The sequence below is a fragment of the Erithacus rubecula genome (assembly GCF_903797595.1).
Source record: "Erithacus rubecula genome assembly, chromosome: 11".
NCBI classification, from domain to species: Eukaryota; Metazoa; Chordata; class Aves; order Passeriformes; family Muscicapidae; genus Erithacus; species Erithacus rubecula.
In genome coordinates, this window is record NC_136663.1 from 8785621 (window position 1) to 8813434 (window position 27814).

General features: G+C 40.2%; 1 protein-coding gene across 1 annotated transcript in view; it reads left to right on the forward strand.

Annotated features, from left to right (window-relative positions):
* The window catches only part of PDE6D (phosphodiesterase 6D), a 32894-nt gene extending 5923 nt beyond the window's left edge, over positions 1-26971 (forward strand). The window contains exons 2-5 of the mRNA XM_079314913.1: positions 19728-19816; positions 22978-23103; positions 23897-24002; positions 26346-26971. Of these exons, the coding sequence (XP_079171039.1) occupies positions 19728-19816; positions 22978-23103; positions 23897-24002; positions 26346-26427 (403 nt within the window). The 3' untranslated portion in view covers positions 26428-26971. The remainder of the gene's footprint in view (positions 1-19727; positions 19817-22977; positions 23104-23896; positions 24003-26345) is intronic.
* The last annotated feature ends 843 nt before the right edge of the window (positions 26972-27814 follow it).

The following is a 27814-nucleotide window of genomic DNA, read 5'->3' on the forward strand; positions in this document are numbered from 1 at the left end:
TACACATTTCTCTCTGAATTTAGGCTGATCCCAGAAAGAATGTTGAGTCAAAATTTTACTTGAAATTTTTAAGATAGCAGGCTACTATATATTTTACATTTATGTAAGATAATCATCTTCTATTTCTCTAAATTGGGAAATTAAGGCAACTTCAAATTTGAGATCAGAGTCTCCACTAAAGATAAACCAGTGCTTTGCTTACATCTAGCAGTCAATGTTTGTATAGGAGATATGCTGCATTCCCAGGTGCAGGGAACAAGCAGAAAACATCATGATCTATTAAGGTCCACATGGCAACATTGAATTTTGTCCTTTTTTTTCTGCATATTAGTATTGCAGAGTTTATAAAATTTAGTTATTTAAGCACATGAAAGGTGATTTTTGCACATCTGTTGCTCTCACATCTGAAAGAGCACATCATATGTTTATTCTAAACTGCAGTAACAATCATAGAATATTAAAAGCTTTTCTCAAGTGCTGCCTTTTTGTCCTGAGACTACATCAGGAGCACTCAGAGAAGCAGGTTTGTCATCTGTGTAGCATCACTCCCCAAGCAGTTTGAGGGAGTGTCCCCATACACTCGTTGGGCATTACTGTGAGGTTTCCAAAGCCATTTGGCCTCATGCCCAGGCAGACACAGCAGGACTGTTGGGAGGCTCTGTCTGGAAGACACCTGACAGCAACCAAGGTTCTCTTAGGAACCAGATCTCAGCTGCACATTGCTAAATTCTAGTTGACAGCCAGGATTTTCAGTTGTGATTATGAACTCGAGATTCCATTGTCATATTTCTCCTGAACAGAATTCTCACTGTGACAGAAATGTTATGTATTGAAGAGACTTAAGGGAAACATTATCAGATTGTATCAGTCATGAGTGAGCCTTTGAGTTGATTATGTTCCTGACTAGAATTTCAGGCAACATTCTTCTGGAAGAACAGCAGGCTTTAGGTAAAAGGAGGAAGGAAAATAATCTTTTTATTTTCAGTCAGCATTTGGGATAACAGTGCACAGAAGCATAGTGTTATTAAATTTATCTAGTATTGAAAGGATTGTAACTAACTAGGAGCAATAGTCTTGCATTAGAGATTGAGAGTGCTGGGCATTATACCTAATTCTGCAGAGGACTATTTATATGGGTTGGTCTGTATGCTAAACTGTACATAACCTTCATCTACTCTGTAGCAAGTCAGAAGCTTATGTGGTCCTTGGGACAGCTAATTATATCCATCTTTCCTTATTTATCAGGAAAGTGAGGAAGATCATATACTTTACTCACCAGTGAAAGCAGATTGCCTGCATGCCTCTTTCCTCCTCTTCACATGACCTAATTTAAGCCTTTTGAGTAGAAAGGCTGCACATACTTGGAGTCAATAGTTCATCTGATGTTTTAAGAATCAGAAACTTCTGATCAGGCTGAGGAAGCAGAGAGTTAATGTCAAGTCACTTTGGTTTAGAAGGTCAAAGGAAACTGTATTTCAGGAGGCAGTGGAAAAGCTGGTTATTTGCACAGCCTTAAATAAAAATTTTGTGTATGGGAAAATTCTTACAGAAACTCTTACAAAGGGGGTACCTGGTTTTGATTCAAATTTTGGCATGAACTGTTGCTAACTCTGCTTAAGGGAGTTGTGCAACACTCAGTTGCTCTTGAAGGAAGAGTTTACAGAGAGAGAAGGTAGAGGAACAACCATTGTCCCCATTAATGTACTGCCACATGAAATAGACCAACCCATCTGGAAATTGGACACCAAGAAATACCTACCAGCCTTTAACACAGCTGGATCTTCTGAAGGTACTCTAGACAATTCACTTCCAGTTTAACTCTTCAGAGTAGATTTTAGTGCATTAGAATACTGGCCTGTGAGTTACAGGCCAACTTAACATTTGACTATTTCTCTCGTAAAGTTACTTTCTTTCCCAGACGCTGAAATAAAGAAGGGAAAAGTCCTTCTGTTTGTTATTTTGCTTGAGCTTTAGTAGCCTTTAAGTGAAATTTAAAAGTAGCTCAGTCCAGGAAGTGGTGTCCTGCTTCTGAGCAAAGAGGACATTTAAAAATACCTGCTCTTGCATGTTTCCTGCTCCATGCTCCTGGACACCAGGCAAAGTCAAAAACAGAGTCTAGAGCCATGTAGCAAGTGCCATTAGAGGCCCTATTCACTGCAGCTTTCATTGAACTAGACAGAGGAAATCATGGCTAAAAACCCCATGCAGCCTTGGAGAGCAAATGCATGTTGTTTTTAAATATTCTTTCCAGAAAGAGGCAGAGAAGCCAGTAAATTTCTCAATCCAGTTTGGGCTGTTCATTTATGGAACCCTCATTAGTCCACAAAGCATCATGACAGTTCTATTGTTGCCATAAAAAACACAGTATTTAAACAGCTCCAGAAAGGAATTCTTTTATGTGCTTCCCCCTGTAACTCCTTCAAAAGGAACAGCATTATACTACTGCCACCCTGACCTTAAGGGTTAGTTTCATAGGAAGGAACAGTGGTTCCCTGGTTTTCCAAGCATCTTTATTCTATCACTAGAATAAGTTCCTTTCCTCTCACCACTGGCAATCCCTCCATGACCACCTTCTCCCCATCTGCACAAATCAGAGGGGAGGCATTAACAAGGCAGCTGTAGCACAAACCTCTGCTGCTGCTCCCCCAGCCATACTGCCCTCTTTAACACAGCCCTGCCAGTGGCCAGCTGAAAATGGTTCACAGGTCATGGTGACCAGCATGAACTTGCATCTACTGCATTTGTTTGCATTGGTGAAACAGTGCCTTGTTTTCCTGCTTGGTAACACTGTCTACATCATTCCTAGTGCTGCCAGTTCTGAAGTAGTAAATGCAATGAATGAGGCAGTAGAGTGTTTGGAAAAGTGCAAATTCAAATGAAAAAAGACTATATTTTAATATAGGCACACCTGTAAAGAGTGCAGATAATGACAGTTTTTCAACTTTTTGTGTCTAGCATTCACCTTAACATGAATGCTTATGAAGTCCACACTTTGAAACACCAAAATAATATTTTATAATATTTGTATCTGCTGTAAGTCTAACTTTCCAATCAGTAAACTTTTATTTTATTATTAATGCCTATATTGAAAGAATCAACTTGTGAAGACAGCCAATTATATTTATATATTCTGTCCTTTTTCACAGCAGAAATAAGATATTCCATTGCTTGAGTAGAAAAATATATTAATAGATTTTTTTACTGAAATTGCAAAAATCTGATTTGATATATTCTGAAAATTTAACATACAGCTACAAGCATGTTAAAATAATACAATTTAAACCTTAGTATAAACATAACTGTAGATTTTATTGACAGTGAAAGCTATAAGAGCTGCATGGAAGCAGAGTAGAATAATAGAGGTCATTGGCTTTTTTGTCATTTCAAGGAGGTTTCATTACTCTGTCCCCATAATAATGTGGTTTTTTTCTGAATTCCAATGCATGCTAGAGCAGAGAGATGCTGGTTTGGGCACAGACCCTCCAGATCATGGTGATCTTAGTGACATGCTCAGAGGTTCACATCAGTGTAGGTCATGTTACTGGAGCTGTAGAGGTTGATCCAAGTACAGCATTCAGAACAAAATAATTTTGGAGAGGAGGTATTTTACCTCCTCTCATCTGGTTTGGAACTGTTTCTTTGTACTTTCTGTGTTTTGCTGTAGTGGCTTTTCCAAACAGCTCTCTCTCTTTTCAGACTGCCATACTGTTGAACACTGTGTAAAATGTTGGGATGGTTAAATTGTCAAATCACTAGTCCACACTGCCAATTGAAGCACTTCTCATATTCTGGAGATTTCCTAAAAAAAGCACAGTATTTCTGATATGGAGTCCTTGTTTTTTGAGTGTTCTGCTTCAATCTGCATAAATCCCCCCTTATTCCTCCTCTCTGCATCTGCTTTGAGCAGCCTCTGGTCCATTTACAAGATTAGTTTCCTCCTGCAACTGCCAATCATTCTCTCCTGACTGCATTTTTATTTTTCTTTCATTCTCCACTTGGTCTGTACACTCTAAGTTTTCCTCCCTTCCTCAAATGAGACAAGATAATGAACTTGTTTTCCTTGAATAATCGTAGTCCTGTCAGTTTTAAGTGGAAAACCAAAGATTGTCTGATTTGTATTGCAGTGTGTGATCCTGCCTGCCTAGTACTCCAGAGATAAAACCACTATAGTGTCTCAGATCCATGACTTTTCTTTCTCTTACCCATTAAATAATTGTATCTGATTCTCACTTTGGTCTTGTCCTCTGAGTCCAGAGGGCCACTGACATGCACCTAAGTATCCACAGCCTTACTGACTCCCTCAGCTTGGCATTGAGGGTGTTCATAATCATTTTCTGCCTGTTTGTGCCTGGAAAAACAGGGTTAGTGGCAGGTGAGGATGCTCCTCTTGTTTGGTCAACTCTTCTGGCTGTGAGGGTTGTACAGTTTGCAAGGCTAAAGCATGCCCATTTCTCATGCAGACATAGTCCAGGTTAAAAAAAAAAAACAATCAAAACTGAAGTATTTGTAGCTCCAGTGACATTCAGGCCAATAGTATCCACAGGGACTGTATATCCAAGGAACCATTTAAGCTAATGCCAGGAAAAGTGTGGCTTGTTCCTCTGCTGTGCTGTGTCAGCAAACAGGAGATTGGCATTTGTCATTGTGGACTTTATGAAAGTGCTTGTTGTAGCTGTTTCTCTGGCTGATTTGAATTTTTATTTTATTTATTAGGTGTAGAGTGTGATTGCCAGGGATAAATGCTGTTTTATATAAAATCTCAATAAGATTAAATCCCCTTGCCATTCTGTAATTAATTTCAAGGATATTGTGTTGCTTTCCCAGAGAAATTGTGGTGATCTCTAGATGTGTTCCTGGTTGCAGAACAGCTCTGGATTGAAAGAGTGAGGGATGTGCTCTTTGTGAGATACTGTGGGGCACTTAAAGGTTGCAGAGGTTCAAAAAAAGCATGAAGACCAAACCACCTTTAGGTAAACTGAGTGACTTCTACTCTACCAGCTCCACTGTCTGTACTTTTCTTCCCAGTGTCAAAGAGGTGGCTGTGTTGTTGGAAAAAGCTCTAGTCTAGGTAAAACCACATTGTTCATATGCTTAAAATTTACCCCAGTTTAACCATTTCTGCTTGATTTCTCCATTGTGCATATCTTTATCCCTGGGTGAATGTGTCCAGTTCCAAGTTGCTTCAAAGCTTTGGAATTGGACTCTCTTGGTGGAGAATAAAAACATTCAGGCAAAGATTAAGTAAAGATAGTTAGCTCAACTCTAAATTCACTTTGTGCATTAATCTGGATTGACTCGAGTGTAGTGACAAATTCCCAGTTAATTCAATTGCCAGAGAAAGGTACTGTTTAAAAATTAATACTGTGTTGAAAAGGTGTTCAGTAAGGGGAGTTCTGACAGAATCAGTGTGTGAATGCAAGAGGAATCCAGTGCTTGACCTTTTATTCCTGCTTTCTCTTGAGACTGCTGACAAGAATCTTTTAAGTGCTCCCTTCACAGTTGATTTTGGTGGTGTGAACACCTGCCTTTTAACAATTAAAATAAAACTCACAAGCTCATTTCCTGGAAGGCAGCAGCTATCAGATGTAATGACTGCAGGCGTTATTGATCTGATGGGGAGGATTTGGAGTGCCTAACACACAGCCTGAAGTTTCCATGGTGGAATAAAAATCCTTGAGTCCATGAAGTCCTTGGCACTAATGAATTCTTACTCTCTTACAGACCTCTCTGAAATTGAGATGTGTCTGTCTGAAGACTGAGCTAGAGATTTTCCCTAAATATTTTTTACAAAGTCTTTTTCAATAGTGATTTTTTTGCTTTGTTCTGTATAGTTGGAAACCTCACTGGACTGCAAGACTGAAATCTCCCCTGGCCTGGGTTCTGTTCTCAGCAGCACAAGTTAAAATATGCTCTCAAACACAGTTTTATTTCTGCTCTTTCCTGATTCCCTGGAAGAGCAAGAGACCAAACAAAAGCAACTTCATATCAGAGATGTAAAAAGTCAAGGGCAGAACTTCCTCTGTAGGGACAACCATCTGTCCTTCATGTGAAAGACACAGGTGAACACCTCTTGATATGAAAGATGCCTCCTTTCGTGTACCAAACATTTACCAGTTATGTAAGATTGCTGGAGAACAACAAAAATGTTTGAATCCCTTTAAATGATGGCTCTTGAAGACTTTTGTGGTAGCTGCAGTTGCTTGTATATCCAGAATTAAGGATATCTGCCCTCCTGTGCATGGAGCTGTGTTTTAAGGGAAACTCAGGACAGGATCTCTCCCCAGCAATAATGCAATGTGGTTATAGCCTCTTCCAGTCTTTGAGCAGTTAACCAGAAGTAAGAAGTCTTTCAAATGTACAAAATCTGTACTCCTTGATTCTGCCCTGGCCAGTCTTCTGCTGAAGAAGAGTTTTAAAAATCAGTTCCTCCTGGTTATTAAATTTGATGTTCAAGAACTTATGTCCTTGCTAACACAATGTCTTATACACTAAATCTGGTGGATTGTTTGTTTGAGTTTTATTGCATGAAGATTGAGAAAAAGAATTCCATTAAAAGATGGAATAAATATTTGTTCTTTGTGGAATTTTTTTTTTTGCCAATAGAAATTACAATAAAATTCTTGAGTAATTAGTATCCATCTGAGAGGTAACCAAGAGGGCTATTGGCTGCTAACACACTAATCACCTGTTTAATGTTAATATATGGCAATACAGGAATGATTAACAGGAGGCTTTACAAACAGGTGTCTGGGTAGTACATGCATCCTGTGTGTGTGAATGATGTGGTGCTGATCTCTGTCATGGGCAGCAGTCCAAAGGAGCAGCAGGAAGAACCTGATGTTGTTGAACTGCTGGACATGCAGTGGTGCCACTATACTGTTCCTTTTTTATCCTTGGAAATGGAACAAATAAAGGCTCTCTTCCTACAGAGAGGAAGGCTGGTTGAGTTGCTTGGAATTCAGGCACAAAGAATCCAGAAGAATTTTTGCACTATTGAGAATGGCAGCCTGGTAAAATAGTGGGTTTTGCAATAGAGCTCTTTTGGATTAATAAGGGAAGCCTTTATGCAAAGTATTACTGTAATTGCAGGCTCATGTTCTGATTGCCTTATCAGGGGAGATGCATCCTCAATGGCATCTTTGTTTGTCTTACAATGGAAAGAGATAGAAAATAAGCAATTAAAGCAGACTTATTGAAGTGCCACAAATCTGAGCATTCAGCTATGCACTTCTAGCTAAGATTGTTGGTTAGTTTTTGTATTACAGAAGAAAAAAACTCTGCTGCAGTCTGTACTTGCTTTGTAGTATGGCCAGACTACTGACAAAGGAAAAATTTCCCCTTTTTGTTTCAACTATGATCTTCTTTTCTCTCTTCCTGCTTCTCACCTTAAAGCTGTCTTTTATGAATGTGCTCATAGAAATTAGAGGTTAATTACCTCTGTTGTATATTTGGGAACCTTGTTATTCCAATGAACCTTGTAAAGAAATACTACAGAATCTGACACTGGTAATTTCAAAAATAGATGGACGTTGCTCTGATTGTGTATCAGCTCATATTTTAGTAGTGAATATTTATTGAGCTTTATGAAAATGAAAAACAAACTCCTTGCTCCCTATTTTGTGGTCTAGTGCCACCTAGGCATGGGCAAGTCCAACATTAAGTTTGTATCTCTCCCAGAAATGGAAGATTGCCAGGGTAAAATCAGCAGACATCTTTTATGTAGTGATAAAGAAATATATTTTCTAAAGGAGATGGCTTGGGTTTATCTGGTAATACCTCATAACAGCAGTCTAATATTAGTGGAAGATTAACATTATTCAGTCATTTAAATGTCAAATCCCTATGGCAAACCAGCATAGATTTTGAGTTAAATCTCAAAGACTCTTGCTTTCTAGTTGTGTGTGTGTGTGTCTGTGTGTTGCTTAATCTCCCTGGCCAGTAGGGGATGTTGTGATCTGCTCGTTAAAGACGTCACACTGAGAAGATTGGAGTAGAGGAATAAATAGAACAAGTGCTAGAAAGCCAAGCAGCTCATCTTGGCTGAACTAAAATGCACTCCACACAAACTGCCTTCCCCATAGATTTGTTTCTCCTGAATAAAAACTCAGTTCCCATTTTGCAGAGTACCTAACCAGCTCATTTGAGGCTCTGCTCAGTATGTTTGCATTGGTTTCTGAAATGTTCTTTTACCTCACTGTGTGACTTAGTAGCCAGTATTTTATACAGGTTACTCCTCTGGTGGAGGAAGCAGCCAAGGGCAATGGCTCCCAGAGGGAAAAGAGGTCAGAATTTGGCTGGTGAGGTTCAGTACAAGCTCAACTATTTAAAATTCTGCTGTATGTGGACTGGCTGTGTGCAGCCCCATCTCATTATCATTAGCCTGTATTCCTGCCTGTGCACCAGAGCTGGTCTGGGCAGGGGCTGCCGGATCTGGCCTGGCTGATTCTGTCTCCAGGTGCCAGGGGTACAGTCACAGTGTGAGACAGATCTGCTGCTTCTCCTTGGAACTGGCCTGTGTGGAGCAATAGGGCTGTCAGATGTTCAGACACCCTTCAAAAATGGAGGAGATCCAAAGAAACAAATACATGTTTCTTCTTGGCATTTTGTGAAAGGGAGAATGGAGCCGAGTGTTTAGGAGTTCAGTGACAGGTAGATAGCTAAGATTTGAAAGGTTGCCCACTAAAATGTTTAATTGTGATGATAAATTGCATAAAAAGAAATGTGCATTGCACAAGAATGAGTGAAAAATGAGTCCTTGCCCATACTCAGCAGGATCTTGTGAGGCTGGAACTACTGGAAAGTTTTTCAAGCAAAGTTAAGTTAGGAAAAGCTTACTGCTGGAACTTACTGCTTTTTTTCCAGAAGATTTTTTTTATTCCAGCACTGTGCTTAGTCTTTGTCCTCCTCTGATCCCAGCAGATTTTAGTATTTTAACCAAACAGCTTCAAGAATTGGGAATTTCTCTTTATTAAATTTAATTACTCAACTGCTGTCATCCTGTGTTTAAGGAGTCTGACTTGAGGCTGATGATGGAGTGAAGGTGGTTCCAGGCTGTTTGGACTTCAGCAAAATATGTTTATGTTGGTTCATCTCTTAAGAGTCCTTTAGACTCGTAGTCCTCTCTGAATGTCAATGTGTGCAAAATTGATGATCTCTTTGTACAAAATGGAGCCTGCCTGTCCCTGCTAGCAGTGAACAGCCATAGCATTTGTCCCAAGACTTTGCCCTCTCAGATTTACTGCTGGCTGCCTTTTGCAAAATTATTGCTGCAGTTCCTGGAGTTGGCAGTTTTGAGGACAATTTGAATACATGGAAAAGTGCTCTGTTTCCACTCATTCACTGGGCTCTCTTTTACACATAATGAAATGTGGAAGGAAACCTTATCTATTAAAGCGTGTTAGAAACTTTGTATCAGGGGCATCCCTAATTTTTATAGTAGTGGAGATTTTTTAGCTTAGGTGGCTACTTGCCTTAAATCAGCAAAAAACAACTTGTGTTGTTGAGTGTGACCTATGCACTGAATTCACTGTAGCACTTTGAGCTCAGAATATACTTGAGTGTCCAGATTTAGAACAGAAAAAGAAAAGAAACATTTCACAGGAGCTGTAGTTGAATTAATAGGAACTAAGGCAGGAATAAATGCTGTATTTTCTCCCATGACTTTCCTATTTTGTATTTCTGAGAGTTTTTTTCAGTTGTCTTAAAGAACAATAATATTGATAAGTTTCAGAGGCTTATACATTTTTCTAGTTTAGTACCATTTTGCTTCTATTGTCAGAGTCAATGCAGCCTTTTTGCTGTCCTGCTTTAATATGGCATTTTAGACTCTAAAAAGTTCTTTTAATTCTGAAAGCAGTCCTCTTTATTTCCTTCCTGCTCCCCACTTCCATTAGTAATGCTTGGCAGTAATTCAGAACCACCCTGCATTCGAGATAGGGTGACTGAGAAACCAACAAAAGCAAGAGAAACAGAGTGAAGGAAACCACTGGCACCCACCCCACAGCATGACTGCAGCAATCTGTGCTCCTGCAGTCACTCCAAGTTACAATAAGAGTTTCCATCAGCCAGGGAGCACAGTTCCTGGCTGCCTGAAGAGAGAGGCAGTATGTCTGTTGAAACACAAGTCTGGAAGCCAAACACCTCCTGAGATGTCTTTGCTCTTCTCTTACTGATTCATTGTGTGGCTCTGGGCATATCTTCATGCTTATTCCCAGTCTCTACAGCAGGCAGTTATTAAAAAAGCTACTTTGAGAACATGAGCTGAAGTTTTTGAAGCACAGTGTAGTACTGCTGATCAGTGAGCTGTACTGTGTTGCCTGTTCTGGGGGGCATACTATCTCTCCAGTTAATTGATGAGGTTTGCCTCTTGTCTGGGGTGGCCCTTGGTAGATGACAATGACAATGTGAAGCTGTGCAGACTGGTATCACAATTCAGACCAAAGCCAAATCTCTCACCAATTTCCAATCTGTATATCTGTTCTTAGTACATGATATATTAATGCCTCCAGTAAATTACATATTCTTCTGAAATACATGAACCTGATAAATCTGTGGACTATTAGAAGTAGTTTTCAGAGCTCAATAGGCTGGTGTGCTAGAGAGTTCTGTATGAAGAGAAATTAAATGAAGGAGAGGAAAAAGAAACACTAATGGGGAAAAAAACCCACATAGTCACTACACAAGCACAGGCAGTTGGAAGTCATGGAAGCTTTCTGTGTTGTCAGTTGCTTATTTTACCAAGGGGACACTTTCAGCCCAAGATATTGCTTGGAGTTGGATGGATAAACGGAACAGCAGGGGGACCTGCTGATGCTCAGCTTTGCCATTCTCAATAAACATCACTTTGCTCAATAGAGAAATTATTGCAGAGGCCTTCAAGGAACAAAGGCATTGACTGGCCACAAGCAGTGCTGAAAAAAACTGCCTCTTTAGAGCCTTTCAGGTTTGCTTTTTCTCCACTTTTCACACAAGGCTACAGGTCATTCAAGTGAAACTCTATGAAAATGCCAGCTAAGCAGCCATGTTTATCCCTTTCAAAAATTTGGTCAAAGCAGTCATTGTTCCTCTGCTCAGGTCTGTGCCCTTTCAATATGGGGAAGTGTGAAGATCCTTTTAGACATAAAAAAATCCAATCCCCTAGTATTCCAAAAGTGACATGAAATCAATCCAAGCATTCTTTTATAAGCAAGCCAATATAATGCATATTTTAAAACTGTTGAATAATTGTATAAAATAAAGAGACATATTGAGGTTTAAAATGCCTCATTCCATTAAAGTTGATTTTATTGCATGACTGTAGTGATATCAACTCTGTAAAGAACAATAGTCCATAACAATTTACAGGGAGATAAATTCCTGTGAGGGCTTCTAGCTGCAGCCTTACCTATGAAAATGAAGTTATGCACTAGAACCTGTTGATAAATCGTTCCCATGAAACTCTCTCTAGTTCACTTATTGCTGAGAACCTTGAAATGTTACCATAATAGTTCAGCTGTGAAGAAATTATTGTTTTAAAGTAGTTAATACAAAATAAAGTTATTTAAATTGCTGAATCACTTTCAGTGTTCAATTGTAGAGAGGAAAAATGTTTGATGTGCTAAAATTAAAAAGTGGACAAACTGATTCCAGTTATTTTTGGGCTTTAAAGAATTTAACTTAATTTTAACTTAATTCTGAATGTGGCTCCTCAAGCTGTCTTGCAACCTGTCTTACCTTTTGATATAGCCAGGCATCTTCTCTAAGGAAATTCCAGTTTTTCAATTGAAATTTAGTTTCTCTTGTGTAGCTTTCTCCATAGTTACTGTAGCTCAGTTTTGTTCTGAGCTACAAGCAACCCACTTTAAAATTATGTTCTGATAAAGCCCTATGGATTTTAAAGGTCACATTCTTTTCTCAGATGAATACACTGTTCCAATTGGTTCACCTGCTGTTTCTGTAAACTCAGAGTATTACTGATGACATTAATTATGTAAATATTCAAAGGGTTCTTAGCACAAGCTCAGGGGTTTTTTTTTAGATGCATTTAAAATGCAGGGAAGATGGGAGGAGTTGGGTGTTACTGCACTGGAAAAGAGAAAATTTTTTTGTGCAATTCCTGCAAGGAAGGATAAGTTTCTCCAAGTTATTGATTGTTTTACTAGCTAGATTGTAAAGCAATCTCCAGATGTGGTCACATGTTGTTTTTCCTGCCGAGATGTTGGTGTAAAGGAACTTTGTCAAGGCTATTGAGATAAATCAAAGAAAAGCCTAAAAAACACTGGCAGCAGAAAAGAGCAGAAAACCACTACATTGCTTCAGCTTGCTCTTATTTTGGCAGTGTTGTCTGGTTCTAGGAACCATTTTAACATCTGTCTCTAGAGGAAACAAAGCACAATTTTAATAGTAGCAAACAGATCTGGCACAGAAGACAGCTTCTGACAGGGGAATCTGCTCCCTAAGCCAATGATGTTTGTGTAGATTTGATTTGAAGCTTATTCCCAATTTGAACAACATTGTGTTCATTATACCACAAGTACATTTTGGGTTTTACTTTAAATTTTTTGGTTAGGGATCTCAAGTTTTAGGATATGAGGTTTGGTTTGAGATTAGAAGTGGTTTAGTCTCCCTGGGTTGAGCTTAGTTCCCAGAGAAGTGCCTGGAATGCTCTCCAGGAGCCTTGTCTTGTAGGCTTTGCTGGTGTGCTGGGGTACCAGGGCAGTCTTCATCTGCTGCAGGCAGGAGCTGCTCAAGAATGTCACACATTGTTGATTCTGTCTGAAAAAATCAAAATTTACTTGCAGATGCCTAATTCGGTTCCTATTGCTCAGCAGTGACAAAAATTGCTGGACTTTTTAAGAGTTAAGCTTCTTCAGACTAGCCTTCAGATGTAAATCTTGAAGCAAGTGTCAACATCCCTGTTCACTAAAATTTATTCTTTTTTCTTTTTTTCCTTATGACCCTTAGCTTAATCTTCAATGCATCTGTAACTCTTTCCTTTAAAATGTACATCCATTTGTTTCTTGCTCCTTTGGTTTGAGGGAGAGAGTGAAATGGAAGCCTGGCTTAGTTGGCAGTACTTTTGGGTATTACCAAAAAAAACAAGACTCATTCTCTCACCCTGCCTGCCCATGATGGACACTTCTTGCAGAGTCTAGGAGCTCTCCATCTTCATAGTTTTTTTACAAGTACCTGCTTTTGTTAAGACTACTGTAGGTATCACAACTTCTGATTTAAATATTTAAGATTTGGAGAGATTTCACTGAATATTTTCAGAAAAAAATAAACATTAATTTAAACTCTGCCATATTTTGCTACCTGATATCACTAGGATGCTGTGGAGTAGAGATGGATGTTAGTTGCTCATTTTGATGAAACTACTGAGTAATATTTGTGTCTTTCAACCTAAACTGTTTGAAGACACAGCTGTTTAACTGGATAAAATTTTTATTAGCAAATGTTGGACATAGGTTTACTTAATTTCCAGTGTTTGTAAAGATAAACAGGTTCTATACTTCTCTAGTTTGTTGGTGTCCCATTGCAGCTGATCTGGCTGTGAACAGACCAAGGCTGCATTTTTGTTGCAGGTTTTTGCAGTTGCCTCAACATGAGCCCTGCTAAGTTGAAATGTATTCTGAGGTTCAAGCAGGAAATACTTGGTGTGGACATAGCTCAGCTTCAGAATGGTCACCCAAGGTGCAGGGAGAAGGTGAGACACAGCAGGGAGTACTGGATGGAGCTTCACCCCAGGATCACCCTTCTGCCTCGTGGGGGTGGTCACAGCTCTGTCTAGTAACACAATAGAAGGGAGCAATATGAACTTCTGCCCTTTTAGCATAATCTGTTACAGCTAAGGTAAGGTTGGTATGATGTACAGTAACACATGTAACTGTCTCTCCAAATATGGGCCAAGAGCAGCTTAATCCAGAGCTGTCTGTTGGATGTTAGATGGAAATTTGATGTGGTGATACCAGATCTGTGCAGGCACATGCAAAGATGTAAGGCAGAAAGTATAAAGGGAAGTACAGAGTATACAGGTGTATGATACTGAGTTGAATTTTTTGCTGTGATGCTGCAGGCAGATATATCCCTCTGATTGCATCATTTGCTGTGAAATTACTTTGTTGATTGCTGAGAATTTTTGCTGCATTTTATCATGTGGTTCACATTAATCTGTGGATCTCCCTGTCTTCTGTTGCACAGCAATTTGTTCTGTACAGGAGGGAGACTTTAAAAGCAGGCTCTTTTACAGCAAGTGAAGGAGTGCCAGGAGTGCTTTGAAGGGATAATTGGCTTCCTTCCATTTGAGTATTTAATAGAGCACCTTTCCAGTCCCCAGCACCTCCCATCATTTGGGAGCACAGTAACCCATATCTTCTGCATCACTCCAGGAAAGCTGGTTTATAATAGATGAGTTTTTATGAAGTTCTGCCCCTGTAAGAGCTGCCACAGCATGTTTTCTGTCTAATCAGGAATTCAACATAGTGTGCTGCTTTCTGAAAGCAGAAGTTTACAGTGCTATACCCCAAGGTTCCAGTAATGTTTAAGGAATAACTTCCAGTTTTTGTGTGTTGGTATTCTGTACACAGAATGGATGGATGCTCATTCAGTAGATAGGATTTTGCACTGAATTTCATCCTTAGGCTAGGAGGAACACTGCCAACATGTGTACTTGTGGTTTATTAAACAGCAGGCAGCAGCATTTCTCTTGAGTGTGAACAGTGAATTCAAGGACCTGAATCAGCAGAATGTCTATGCATATGCTTAAATTTAAGCACCCAGTTAGGAGTTCTGTGGAAAAGGGATTTAGGAATTGTAATAAAAAGGGAGAGTAGAGATGGCAAAGATTCCACGATGAATGCCAGGAGTGGAGGAGAGAAGCATAAGGCCATTTAGGTGGTCTGCTTTGTAGTCCTGTAGTTTTGTAGTTACTTTGCATAATATATATTGGTCCTTATTCCTCAGACTGGATTGAAACAACTGAGATGCAAATGTTCTTCTGGGAAAATATGTCTGATATAAATATAATCCCTGAAGTTTGATCTTCACTTCCCTATAAGGGAACATGCTTGCCTATGCCACAACTGTCTGGTTGTGTCTGCTCTCACAACAGACCATGTAAGATCAGGAGTGAAGGTTGGTGAGTCCTGATCAGAAGCTTTTTTGGTTCTGCAACAGAGATTGTTGTCTGAATTGTTCAGGGCTTTCAGCTCCACCTTCTCCCAGAGGACAGGTCTCATTAACATGTAATTGTTGAGCTGCTGTTTGCACCTGGCAGGTAGTGAACTGTTTTTAATGTTGCATTTCATGTGGAAAAAAAAAGCTGGCAGGGATGATGAAAGACCTTCCTTCTAGATGTGGTTATGAACATTAGCCTTGTTTTTATTATGAAATGTAAGAGTACAACAGTTCCTGAGCTTTTAGAAAGGTGTAGACATAGACAGCAAGGAATAAAAGAAAAATTTGATCATTTTAATAAAAGAAACTATATCTACTGTTTGCCACAGCCTTTGGGATCTTCAAGAAGTGCTAAACATTACAACATACAAATAATAGTCAGGGAGATTGAGGTAGAACTTCTTTTAACTCCATACTACTTTAATGATAAATTTTGTTTGTACTCATTCTCTTCCTCAAGGCTACTCTTAATTACAAGTGTGATTATACAAGGAAATCTTTTGCAATGCTAATACACTGAAAGATAAGGATGTACATTCTGATTTGTTTGAACCAAGTGATCTCTATGACAGATACAACAAAGAAAGAACTTCTGACATCAGAGGTATTCAAGAAAGCAAAATTTGGATTTAGAAATGCACAAACCATTTCACTTCATCAGGCTAAGCAAAGTAAGGGAGGGAGCTAATTCATGTCATGTATATAAAGCAAATCAAGTTCCAGCTGCTACAAAGCTTTTATGTAAGACTTTGCTGACCCAATAGGTGGTAGAATATAAATAGATCAACAGTACACCCTTCCCTCTGCTCTTCTACCTAATCCTTTCTCGCCTTCAGGATTGAAGAGTATTTGATCTATTGAGCCTTAAATCAAACATCATTTCCAAAAAAAAAAAAAAAAAAAGAAAAAAACCCCAAACCAACAACAAAAAAAAACCCCCAAGCTCATAAATTACAAATGAATGAAAATTTAATGGTGTAAGAGTGAGAAACTGAATTAGGAATACACTCCTGTTTTTTCTCCCCCCTCCCCCATACAAACTTCACAAAGCTGGAACTGCCTGGCTTCCTACTTGCTCTTAGCTACCCCTGTCAAATGGCTTAACATGAATTTCTTCAAAAGGACTAATTGTCTTAGACCATTATTAATTTACTTTCTCCTTTTCAATAATCCTTAAAATGCCCTCATCATTCTGCCTGCAGGTCTCCACTGCTGCTCAGGAGGTGGAGCACTCCTTATTTTTAGTAACAATATCTGTCATGCTGGGGTGGAAGAATCTTAAACCAATTAAACACATTAGAAGATAATAGTGTGTGTGGGTTTGGTTCAAGATCTCCATTTTCTTCACTCTGGGGTATGTCCTATTCCCAACCTTCCTATCCAAGATGACAGAAATAGAGTTGATAAGCTGCTGACTAGGTAAGCAGTACAGCCACTGCTGTGTATCAGGTATTCCCATGTCAAGAAATGACTTGTGACGGGGTTTGCCTCTTTATTTTTTTTTAAATTCTATTAAAGTTTCATACATTATCTCAATTTTGAATAAAGCCTTTTTTCAGATGCCTGTTTCTTTTTCAACATTAATTTTAAAAAAATAATTAACCTTTTATACATGAAGTGTTTTTTCCAGTAGAAAGATTGTGTGTGTCTGTGCTTCTAGGATTTGATGATTTGTTCTTTTAATAATGTCTAGTTATTGGGAAAAGAACTGAACTGGCTAGTGTATTCTGATCCCTTCAAATATGTCTGGGCCCATTTATTTTCACTCTTTGTATACACTCTGATTAGCAGGCTGGTTTTGTTTCTTCATTTGTTGAAGTTGGAAAAGCATGCCCTGAACCAGCACATGGACTTGTCAAGGTCAGAAAGCCTTTGACTACACTGACATTAAACCTTTATTTATTTGATAAGGAATTTACAAAGGCTAGCAATATTCAGATTGTTTAAATACAAGATATTTTCTGGGAACTGTGGCATGCATTGCTGCATGCATGAGCCATGGTCTCATGAGCCTTGAGCTTTTTATTAATTCTTCATCTTGAATTTGACAATCATAATACAAAGCATGGGACAGACTATCCTGCATGGATTTGTTTTTACAGTGGAATATCAATAAATAGAATAAAGCCAGATAACACTTTATACTGTCCAACACCCCAAATGTTAACATACATTTTAAATGTTAACATTGTTCAGCACAGCAACATAACTTGTATCATTTTTCTTGAACTGGACTGAGAGGGAAATCCTGATAAGGAGAAGCTACAGAGGTCAGTAGTGTTTCCTCTCACCAGAAATAGTAGGCCACTAACACTGTAACTGTTTATTTCAAGTAAGGATAATAATTAAGCTGTCAGGCTACTTGTCACTGAAGGGCACTTCTAATATAATACTTTTGAAAATAGTAAATGTGATTTTAGAGTGCTCCAAAAATTGACAAGGGAAGAGGGATGGGAAGCTGAGGCAAGTAATGGCAAGTAAAAGGAATGGTCCATTAGTTAGAGTACTGACATAGCAGTTGAGAGGTTGGATCAGTTCCTTTACAGTGCTGGGCTTGCTGTCCTGGTCAGTGTTTCATTTCAAGTTCAGAGAAATTTGACTAGTGCTCAGTTTGGCACTACACATCCTGTGGCCAAACCTGGGAGCTCATAATTCTGACTGGTATTGATAGTGAACAAACAGGAAATAAATAGTTGTGAGAGGACCATTTTTTAAAGGTAGTGCAGGTATTTGATAATCAAGTGCCCAATTTCCTAAATTATTGTTCAGCTAATAGTTAAGAGTGTTTGTGTAGCAGTGTTGGGAAGATAAATGAGTTTGTCAGTGAGATGCTCAGATTGTCTCATTTGTTATTTTCCCCTCGTACATGGCATTGATAGATGGCACACTGCTTTCTATGCAAATAGCTTCACCCTGGCTAATGTGTGTGTTTGTGTGTGGGAAGATGTATGGGAAAATGGTGGATTTTTTGGCATTTTAAATTACAGCTGAGGCTCTTCCATCCAACAGGTTGTGTTGGCTGAGGACTTCAAGTTTTTCAGCTAGCACCACATGAAATGCCCAGCCTTGCTGCAGGTTTTTCTTGCCATTCTGCTGTTCATTTTCTCTCTCTGACTTCCCTGCCAGCCCCTGTCTCCCTTGGGTTGCTGGCTGGGAGACAGCTCCACTTTGCAGCTTCCTGCTGGGATATGGAGGTGCCAAACAGGGCCCTCAGAGGGTGCTTTTCATCTTCTGCCCCTTTCTCTTTTGCCTTAATCCCAGAACAAGTGGTAGATACAATGTGTTTGGAACAGGCCTAGAAGGACTTGAGCAGGCTGCCCTGTGCTCCCTCTTCCCATGCTCTAAATTGTTAAGTTTTGTGTGAACAGACTCTGTGCACCCATTCCCTTTGTCTTTTCAGTGGGGCATGGAAAGTGTGACCAGCCTCCAGCAAGGGAAAAACTCCTCACATTTCTGCTGAAGCAGTCATGTTCCCTTCCCCTTCTCCACACACATAATTTTAAAACAAATGTTCACCTGTGATGCAAAATTTGCTAAAGCATCTGTTTCTTCCTGGGAGCTCTGGAAAAATGTGATCTGTGTGATGATTTTGTGTGAGTCTGCCTGGAAACTGTGTGTGTTAGAGGATGAGTTCAATATGTAAATCTCCAGGAGCTCCTATTTACACCCATGTCAAGGTCCATATTGTCCCTCCTCTGTCTCCACCTCCCCAGCCAGTTCCTTGAGGCAGTGCTGAGTATGAAGGGTGCACTGCCATAAAGCAGCCAAAGGGAGCTCCTAGAAAGGTTCTGCTTTGTGAGGGCTCATCCCACAGATCCTGCTCTGTCCAGTCTCTGGCATTGACACTGGTGAGTCCTCAGAGCCACCCTGAGGAGCTGCAGAGCAGGAGGGTCTGAGGTCCATATGGATGGTCCCTTTGGAAATATGAATATTTCCTACTTGCCTATAGATTTATTAACTAATTCACTGATTGGGGCATTTTGGGAGCTGGCACAGCCTTACTTGCTGAGAGTAAAAAGAGAAAATCTCTCTTTGCTTAGCACTCAGCTGCTGAAGAATTCCCATGAGTAGCAGTTATGAGGTCAAGAGCAATAGAACAACCTTGATATTAATATTTTGTAAGCTAAGAAAACAAGCTTGATTGGATGGGGGTTTTTTCTCATGTTATGTAGAAAGGACTCCTTTTCCTAGTGTTTTTCAAATGCTGGAGAACAGCCATTGTTTGTGTAGAATTATCTGTTATTGTTAGCAATGTTCTTGCTTCTCCACAGCACAGTGACACTGCCTTTATCCTTTAGAAGCAATGGAAAATGATAAATGAGGTTAACATGCTTCAGTCTAAAGTGAAAACTAAATCTGTGGTTATAAAACTCTTTGTTGCATTCATTCTGGTCAGGGGTTGGTTTGTTCATTTATTCTCAGGAAAAAAGCATCTCTTTTTCTTGGCCTCCTGAGAACCAGAAACCATGACTGAAACCCATCTGGAGTAGCCTATTTCAGAGCTCAGCAAAAAATACTACACAAGGCATTTAGGGATATAGAAAGCTTGTTTTCCTTATTTGCTTCCCAATCAGAAATTGGATGAACCTTCGGGATGCAGAAACAGGGAAGATCCTCTGGCAAGGAACAGAAGATCTGTCTGTACCTGGAGTGGAGCATGAAGGTACTGTGTGACTTTATTGGCCATTTGGGGCTGGGTGGTGCTGCATGTCGGGGTCACCTGGGTTGGAAACATTGCCCTGCTTTGAGGGACAGATGTCAGCTTTGTCACTTGGGCATATGTGCTCACTGTGCCTCAGATTCTCATTGCAAATAAAACAGGAACTGTCATCTCCATCAGAGGAACTTAGAGAATTAATTAGAACATACTCTGGCCTGAGATTAATGCCCATTGTACAAGGAATAGTTAAGACCTTATCTGGTGCACAGTTCACTCATCCATCTAGAAGATGGATGACTGCAAACTGTGGCAGATGCAGAGGAGAGCTATTAGGAGAAGCCACTGAAGAGATTAAAGATGGGAGGATGGTCTTCCTTGGGAGAAGAGACAAAAAAAAGCAGTTCTTGTATGTCTTGGCTAGAAAAGAAATCTGAGGTAAATAGGTTATGCTCAATAAATAGTCTGAGATATCCAACATAGCAGGGTAATCTAATGGTGAATTAAAAGGTGTGGGAAAATGCAGTTCTGATACAGTCCTGCAGCAGGAGCAGCGAGGGTAAACAGAATAATTGTTCTACAGGTAAATCCATATGTGTCTTAAAGTCATTATATAGTACTTGTGTGTGTGTGTGTATGTTCTGTGGCCATTCAGGGCAAATCACAGTCCAGACACAGCAAATGAAGAACCAAGCATATAGCAGAGTGAATAAAATACATTTTCTTTAAACAGGACTTCTATTTGCTTTTTAAACATTGCTTCTATTTTATATAAGTACAAGTTCATTTATAAAATGAACTCTTAAGTTTCAAATCAGGATACTGTATTACTACCTTAATTTACTATTACCACTTAGATGAAATAAAAACAATATTAATGTGGTATTGGATTGCTGCCAAAGTCTTAACATTAAAATGCCTTAAGTAGTAAAAATCACAGCCTGACCACCTGAAACTGGAATTAATCATCTAAACCAGCTTTTGACAGCAGGAGCTTTTCCAATCAGCTCTGTTCAGTGACAGGGCATTCAAAACTGGTAGGTAATTCAAAAGATGCAAATCTGTAAAGTTTGGTTTCTTCCAATATACAAGCAAATTTTGGAGTAAGTTGATGAGATGTAGCTCTTAGAGAATCCCCACAGCCAGCTTTCATTCATGACATACTATTAGTCCTTTCATTATCAAAGAAAATGTGTAGTTTAAAATGTAAAATCAATTTGGCTAAGATAACTCCTGTATGTCCCAAATATTTGAGGTAGCTTTATTTAAAGTAAATGAAAACATGATTATATGGATATTTTAATTGAATTTCGGTTTCTAACTAAATGGTTCAGCCCAAATTACTTGCAAGTAAATAAGAAATGTGTCATTCAACACTTACTAATACTTACTCTAATCAGTGTTAAGCATCTGACAAAATGTATCTTAACTATGTAAGTGCTTAGATAAATGTGCAGGTATAGTATATATACAGTACATCCTCAATTTAACAAAAAGCCCTAGTAAATTTAGGATTATGTCTATGCTTATCTGCATCCCAGCATGTTTTCAAATGGACTTAACTGATGAGAATCAAACTTCCTTCTTTTCTGTTTTTAATAGAAAAATAAGAGAGAAATACAAGTAAAATGAACTTAAAATAAGAAATTTCAATTAAATTTTTTGCTTGATGGTATAAATGTAAATTAAATATCTTAAATCATATGTTTAATGACAATGCAATCCTACTTTTATTGAAAGTAACTATTTATTTTAAAATGTTAAAGCATTCTCAGAACTCTGTCTTGGGGATGAAAGAAATGAAATTACTAAATTGCAGAATAGTTTTATCAAGTCATTTTACACTTAACTGCAAAGGGATGTTTATCCATAGTGGTGTAGTCTGTACCAGTGAGGGCATTAAAGGATGGTGCCATGCTGATTTCCATGGTGCAAAAAATCTCATAAAAATAATTAGAGATCTTTTACACTTAAAACTCTTGCCTCACACTTTTAATTTTCTTTTTAATCTTCTTTTTTTTGTTGGGTTTTTTTTTTTTTTTACCAAACTGTGGGCTATGTACTTCTCCTTGGGGTAGGATGCTGGCTTACATTCCCTAAGCCTCCAGCTCTTGAGATTGGTGTCATATCAAGGTCCTACTCCATTAAACTGTTCTGCATTAGATAGATTTGCCTGGGCTTTGGGAGATTCTTTCTGTTATTAAATACCAGGCTGCTCCCTACTCATGTATGTTTTGATATGCTTTCCATTTTGGAACAGTTTTGCTCATAAAGCACATGCCAGCTCTCTTCCCTCTCTTCTTTATTTCTAGAAAATTCATATGAAACATTCTCTAATATGCAGGAAGGATTATGCACAAACACACCACTGAAGTATGATGAGTTTTGGAGATTTTTACTGGTTTGACTCCTCCCTCATATTCTCCTGATTAGGACTTTTAATCAGTGCTCTCAAAATGTCCCTTCTTTTACTCCTCTACTTCTAAAAAAAATCAATTGTGAAATATCTACCAGGTACAGTTTGCCACTTGCTGTTGGTGTCACACCCACTGCAAGAGCCCAAAACCTGGATTGTCAAATCTCTCTCTTAAACCTTCCAGTGTGGGTCTGGCTTTACAGCCTGGGTAGGTCTCAGTGTTAAGGGCACAGGACACTTCCCACAGCTCAAATGGCTGAGGAAGTGCTGCTGGGCTCAGTATCACACATTTGTGGTTTGCTCTGGGGATGCACAGTTTGAAAGGGAAGGAAAAGTGAGAAGGGATAAGAGGCTTGGTGTGCTAAGCAGCCCTTTGGCTGCCGGTGATCTTCAGCACAATTCTTAAAGTAAAAATTTAAGTTGCATCTTATATTTCAACTTAAAAAATTATGGGGTTTAATAACAAGCAACTAAAACCAGAAGTCTGTTTTTGAGAGATCAGTACTGTATCCCTGGTTCTGTCATAAATTTAATTCTTGACTGTGGGCAAGGTACTTAAGGTGTTTGCATCTTGGATTTCACTCTTGCAAATGTAAAAACAAATGTAAAAAACGAGTCCTTTGTGTTTGCATTTTTCCTGGTGCTATGATCTTGTATTTGTCCTTATCATTATTTCCAAGTATAGAATAATAGTACCTGCAGAAGCTGGATTTTATTCTGTCCAAATAATGCTTCTTAATCTGTTTCACAGCTCGAGTTCCTAAAAAAATCCTGAAATGCAAAGCAGTGTCTCGGGAGTTAAACTTTTCCTCAGCAGAACAAATGGAAAAATTCCGTCTGGAACAGAAAGTTTATTTCAAAGGGCAGTGTCTAGAAGGTATGGATGTGCTCTGTGTGCTGCAGCACAGGGACTGACCCCCCAGCAGGGCAGGGATTACAGTGACTAAAATGGGTTGAATGTGGTGTTTTTAATTTTTCAGAGTAGCACTGAAGCACTCATCTTGTCAGGACTAATGGGCCACAGTATTAAGGATAGCATTTCATAAGTGTATTAACACTTTGTTATGTAAGCAAAAAAGCTGGGTAATCATGCTGGAGGGCATAAATCCACCACAGGCTGCCTGAGGCAAGGAAACAGGTTATTTCAGAGTCAGCTATTACTGGTCTTCTTCAGAGTGCCAGGCTGGAGCCTCTGGTTTTCCTGGGTTACAGCAGTGCCACTGACCCCACAACTGCACATCTGACCCCCCTCACTGCAGTGCTGCTCTTAATCTGGGCTGGAGGAGGGGCAGATACATTTGAGCTCCATGTATTTTGGACAACCAGTTGCACACTTAACCTCAACTGGATGCCAGGGATGTCTGCAAGAGAAGTGTGGTTTCCCTGTTTCCAATTGGGCGTGTTGGAATTTTCACCGAATGCCAAGGAAGTGATGTGACCTTGTCAGTACCACCAACTATGTTAGAAAGGGAGTATCTGCTCTGAGAGGAGGGCAGGGTTCAGTGCAGTTTAAGCTGTACAAAGTAATTTAAATGTAAAATGTTGGCAGCCCAACAGGACAGTTTAGGGAGTTTCCCAGCCTGACAGGTGAAAAAGCAAAAGGACCATTTGTGAATTTTCTTCTTTCAAATGCCTCTGGTTCTTTTTTTTTTTTTTTTTCCACTTTGCAGAATGGTTCTTTGAATTTGGTTTTGTGATTCCTAACTCCACAAACACTTGGCAGTCCTTGATAGAGGCAGCACCTGAATCACAGATGATGCCAGCTAACGTTTTAACGTGAGTGCCTTGGGCTTGCAGAATCTGAGAGCAGGCAAAGCAAAAACAGTGTGTGGCATTTCCTTGGGAGCAACGGTGGGAAGGAGGAGAGGGAGCTGCTACCAACTCTGAATCACCTCACTACTGTTAGTTGTTGAGAGATAAAAGGGCCAGCCTCATTATCTTCCTTCCTGTAAGTCCAATCTGCAGTAATATAGCAATGAAGGTTTGGAGAAAGTGAAACTGATTCTTTAATAAAGTTGCATAATTTTTTTGCAAGGTGAATCGTGAAAGGATTTTAAAACGTTTTACAGCTTAATACCCATTACATCCAGGGGAAAAAAAACCCATCAGATTTTTGGGCCATTTTAAAATCAGCTATTGATCACTGATTCTTGTCCAAGGTAGTTAATATATCACCTGTAGTACTGCTCTAGTGTTTGTTTCATCACTGTAACATTTTCCTGAGCTTTGTGTCTAACACTGGCTTATACACATTTAATGTATGTGCATATATATACATTTACATATGCTATGCACTGAGTTTTATCTGGGGCTAAAATTCCCTTAATAGGTAGAATCAGTCATTTTGCAGTCACCTGCAGGGAGATTCACACACACTCCTCACAAAGTCTACTCCTGGCTCTGTGTGCACATGGGCTTCTGAGCAGGGCAGTGATGCTTCACATGTGTCACAGTAGCACATGCTGAGCATTGCTCAGTGTGGGCAGCCAGGCTCCAGCGTTTGGGGATGATGGAAAAGGCTCCTGGAGGGAGGCTCTTGGGAATGGTAACCATCCTCCCTGCAGTGCTGGGTGGGTGCTGGCAAGCACACAAGGAGTGCACTGCCAGAAACAGAAGGGTTTGGGAACCCTGCTGCCAACAAGAGGCAGACTGGGAGCAGCTAGTCTCACTGCAAGGTCACTGTGTCCTCTGGAAGACCTCCCTCTCCAGCATTTCCCTCTCATTCCCTGTCTGGAGCAAAGCCAGTCGCATAGAGCAGGTACTGGGATAGGAGCTGCCATCAGTGATTCCCATTCACAGCACGTTTCAAAGAGAGAGCAGCTCCAAGGGGAGCACCAGTGTTCCAATAGTGCTCCTGGCACAGCCTGCTCAGAGCCTTGGAGGTGCTGCACACACCCTCAGCTCCCAGAGCTGGGCACTGCCAGTCAGTACAGGAGCAGCCAGATTTGGGAACCACAGTAAAGAAACAAAGATACCTGACAAGTTGATTTTGATCATCTCAGGAATTCAAGACGTTTCCAGGACTGGGAGTTAAGAGAAGCTAGTTTTCAAATGACCTTGAGGATTTTCCAATGTTCCATTTGTTCCCTGAAGTATGTCCACTTGTAGTGGGGAGCCCAGATCTCTCTCTTCTATTCATAGAGGTATCCTGATGTCATTCTTGAGGCTTTTCAGTAGAACTCTCCAGCCCAAAGAAATCTAAAGGGGAATTTGTGGCCCAAAGAAGTCATCATTTTACAGCTGCCAAGATTTAGAGAGTTCCTTGTTTTCTGATGTTCCCAAAGACCTCATGTTTGTCTTGATATTTCCAAACCAGGGAGAGAATGGAGATGTGATACTTGGTGCTAACCAAGGCACTCTGCAGAAAGAGTTTCCAGGATGACTAAGTATCAGATTGTGAACATTCCCTGACAATTAAGTTCAAGCATTGTCCACACCACAGCAAAACCTTACACTTTCAGCAGGTCCAGTGTTACAGACACCAAGAGCCACAGTGGAGGTAGAACTGCTGCTTTGGTTTTCAAGATCCAGGTTTTTAGACATGGATCACACTGCTCAGGTGTCCAGGTGTTGTAATGGTCCCAGAGTTCTTATTTTATGTACCAAAATCTCAAAAGTCAGCAAGTTTAATCCCCAGAGCTTCTGTCACATCCAAATCCACATTGCCATTGCAGTTTGTATAAAATAGGCTTGTGTCTTTGCATTTAAGCACTTCTTGAGGGAAAATACATGTTAAGTTGCTTGATATGGCTTGCTCAGCACTAGAGGACAGAGAAGGAGAATAAAAAAAGAATTCCCATTGGTTTCCACAATTCCTGCAGGAGACAGGAGCCTGAAGGTGCTGGGACTGCTAGTTTATTTTTAGCAATAGGAGACAGCAGGAGTTTGCTGTCCAAGCTCTCTGCAGCCTGAGCAGTACTGTGCTCAGATGGGGGGAACATTCCACACAGGAATGTGTTTGGGAGATCCCTGACTGACCCTGACCAGGACAGTGCTCACTGTGTGCAGCTCCAAACCAAAGAGATCATGTTGTGGGTGGTCAGGGTGTGAGCCCAGGCTTGTGAGAGAGTGGAGAGGAGCAACCTTCTAATGCCTCTTCTTTCTCTTTTCCTCCTGCAGTGGTAATGTTATTATAGAAACCAAATTCTATGATGACGATCTTCTCGTAAGCACTTCCAGAGTGAGACTTTTCTACGTTTGAGATGGGGCTTTTTGGAGCTGTTTTAGTTTTCCTCCATACAGTTCTTGGTGCAGAACCCCCCGACTATCCAGTGGAAGACACTCCTGTAGGCAGTGACCCTGGGGACCAGCTCAGCGTGGGTTGTGACCTTTGCCCATCACTTATTTTGCTTTCTCCTCTGACAAGACCAGACCAAATCCTCAGAGACGGGGCCATCTGCTCAGCGATGCCCTCAGGAAGAGAGGCTGTCTCTGAACACAGGCAAACAAACGATGGTCATGCAGAACCAATACTGTAAATTTATGTTAGTTTCATCCTTCCTACTTCTCTGGACCCTGGTATAATCTCTCATTTCCACTCATACCAAACTCTCAATGCTTTTCTTTTGGGATTAACCTTTTCATTTTTCTCATGTTGTAGATTTTTATCCTTTCGCTGGATTTCTGTGTAACTGGTCCACACATCCTCTTACCCCAAACTTGTAAAATAGACTGTGATATCACCTAATGTAATTAAAAAAAATTTCTCAATTAAAACATTCCTACCGTCCAAAGAAGGGAAGAAATGTTAGTTTCATGTGTTTTCCTTTCTGTTACAAAAATGTACCTCAGCAGGCACAAACTCCCATCACTCAAGCCAGCAGCAGAACAGAGTTTTCCACTTCCCTGCCCCTTCACAGCCCCCATCTCTGTTAAACTTCTCTTCCTCCAACTGGCTACATCACAAAGGTGTCCTGACTTCTCTGGCCAAGGCTTCTCCTTGGCCTCTTTTCTGTCTGTTAATCCCTTGGGGCTGATTGTCCCTTTGTCACCAGTTTCTCAAGCAGCACTGTGCACTTTTCTGCTTTTCCAAGTGCCTGGGGACACTCAAGCCCTTCTGGAAAACCCATGTTCCCCTGAGCCCACCATCACTCCTTGCTGGGCTGTGCTCCCTGGAGCTCTGCTGGGGCTGCAGTTGCTGACACCAACACTCCCCACCTGTGGAGACTTCCTTGACACACCAGCACTTTTTCTGTGACCGATTTCTCCAGCCCTGCTGCCACTTTTCCCTGCTGTTTGTAATCAGCTCTAGCACATGGACATTGTGGGAAGGGGCATCTCCAGCTTCTGCTCCTGAAATAACTGGCAGCTGTGTAATCACTCAGTGTCCTGTTGCTGGGCTTGAGATCCTCAGAGCCACAGGGAAATGAGAAGCATCATTTCACATAGTGGATTCAGCCCCTGGGTGTATGGGGTAGGAGATATGAAGTTGGACCATTAATCCCCATTAGTCACAGCAGCAACTTTCTCACCAGATCTCACTGATGGATCCCAGGCTGGGGCACCCACAGGCAGAGTCTTGTCAGCAGTGTGACCTGTCCTAGGGTCCTTCAAATGGAGACATCAAAACTGCACCCAGCAGGAACAAC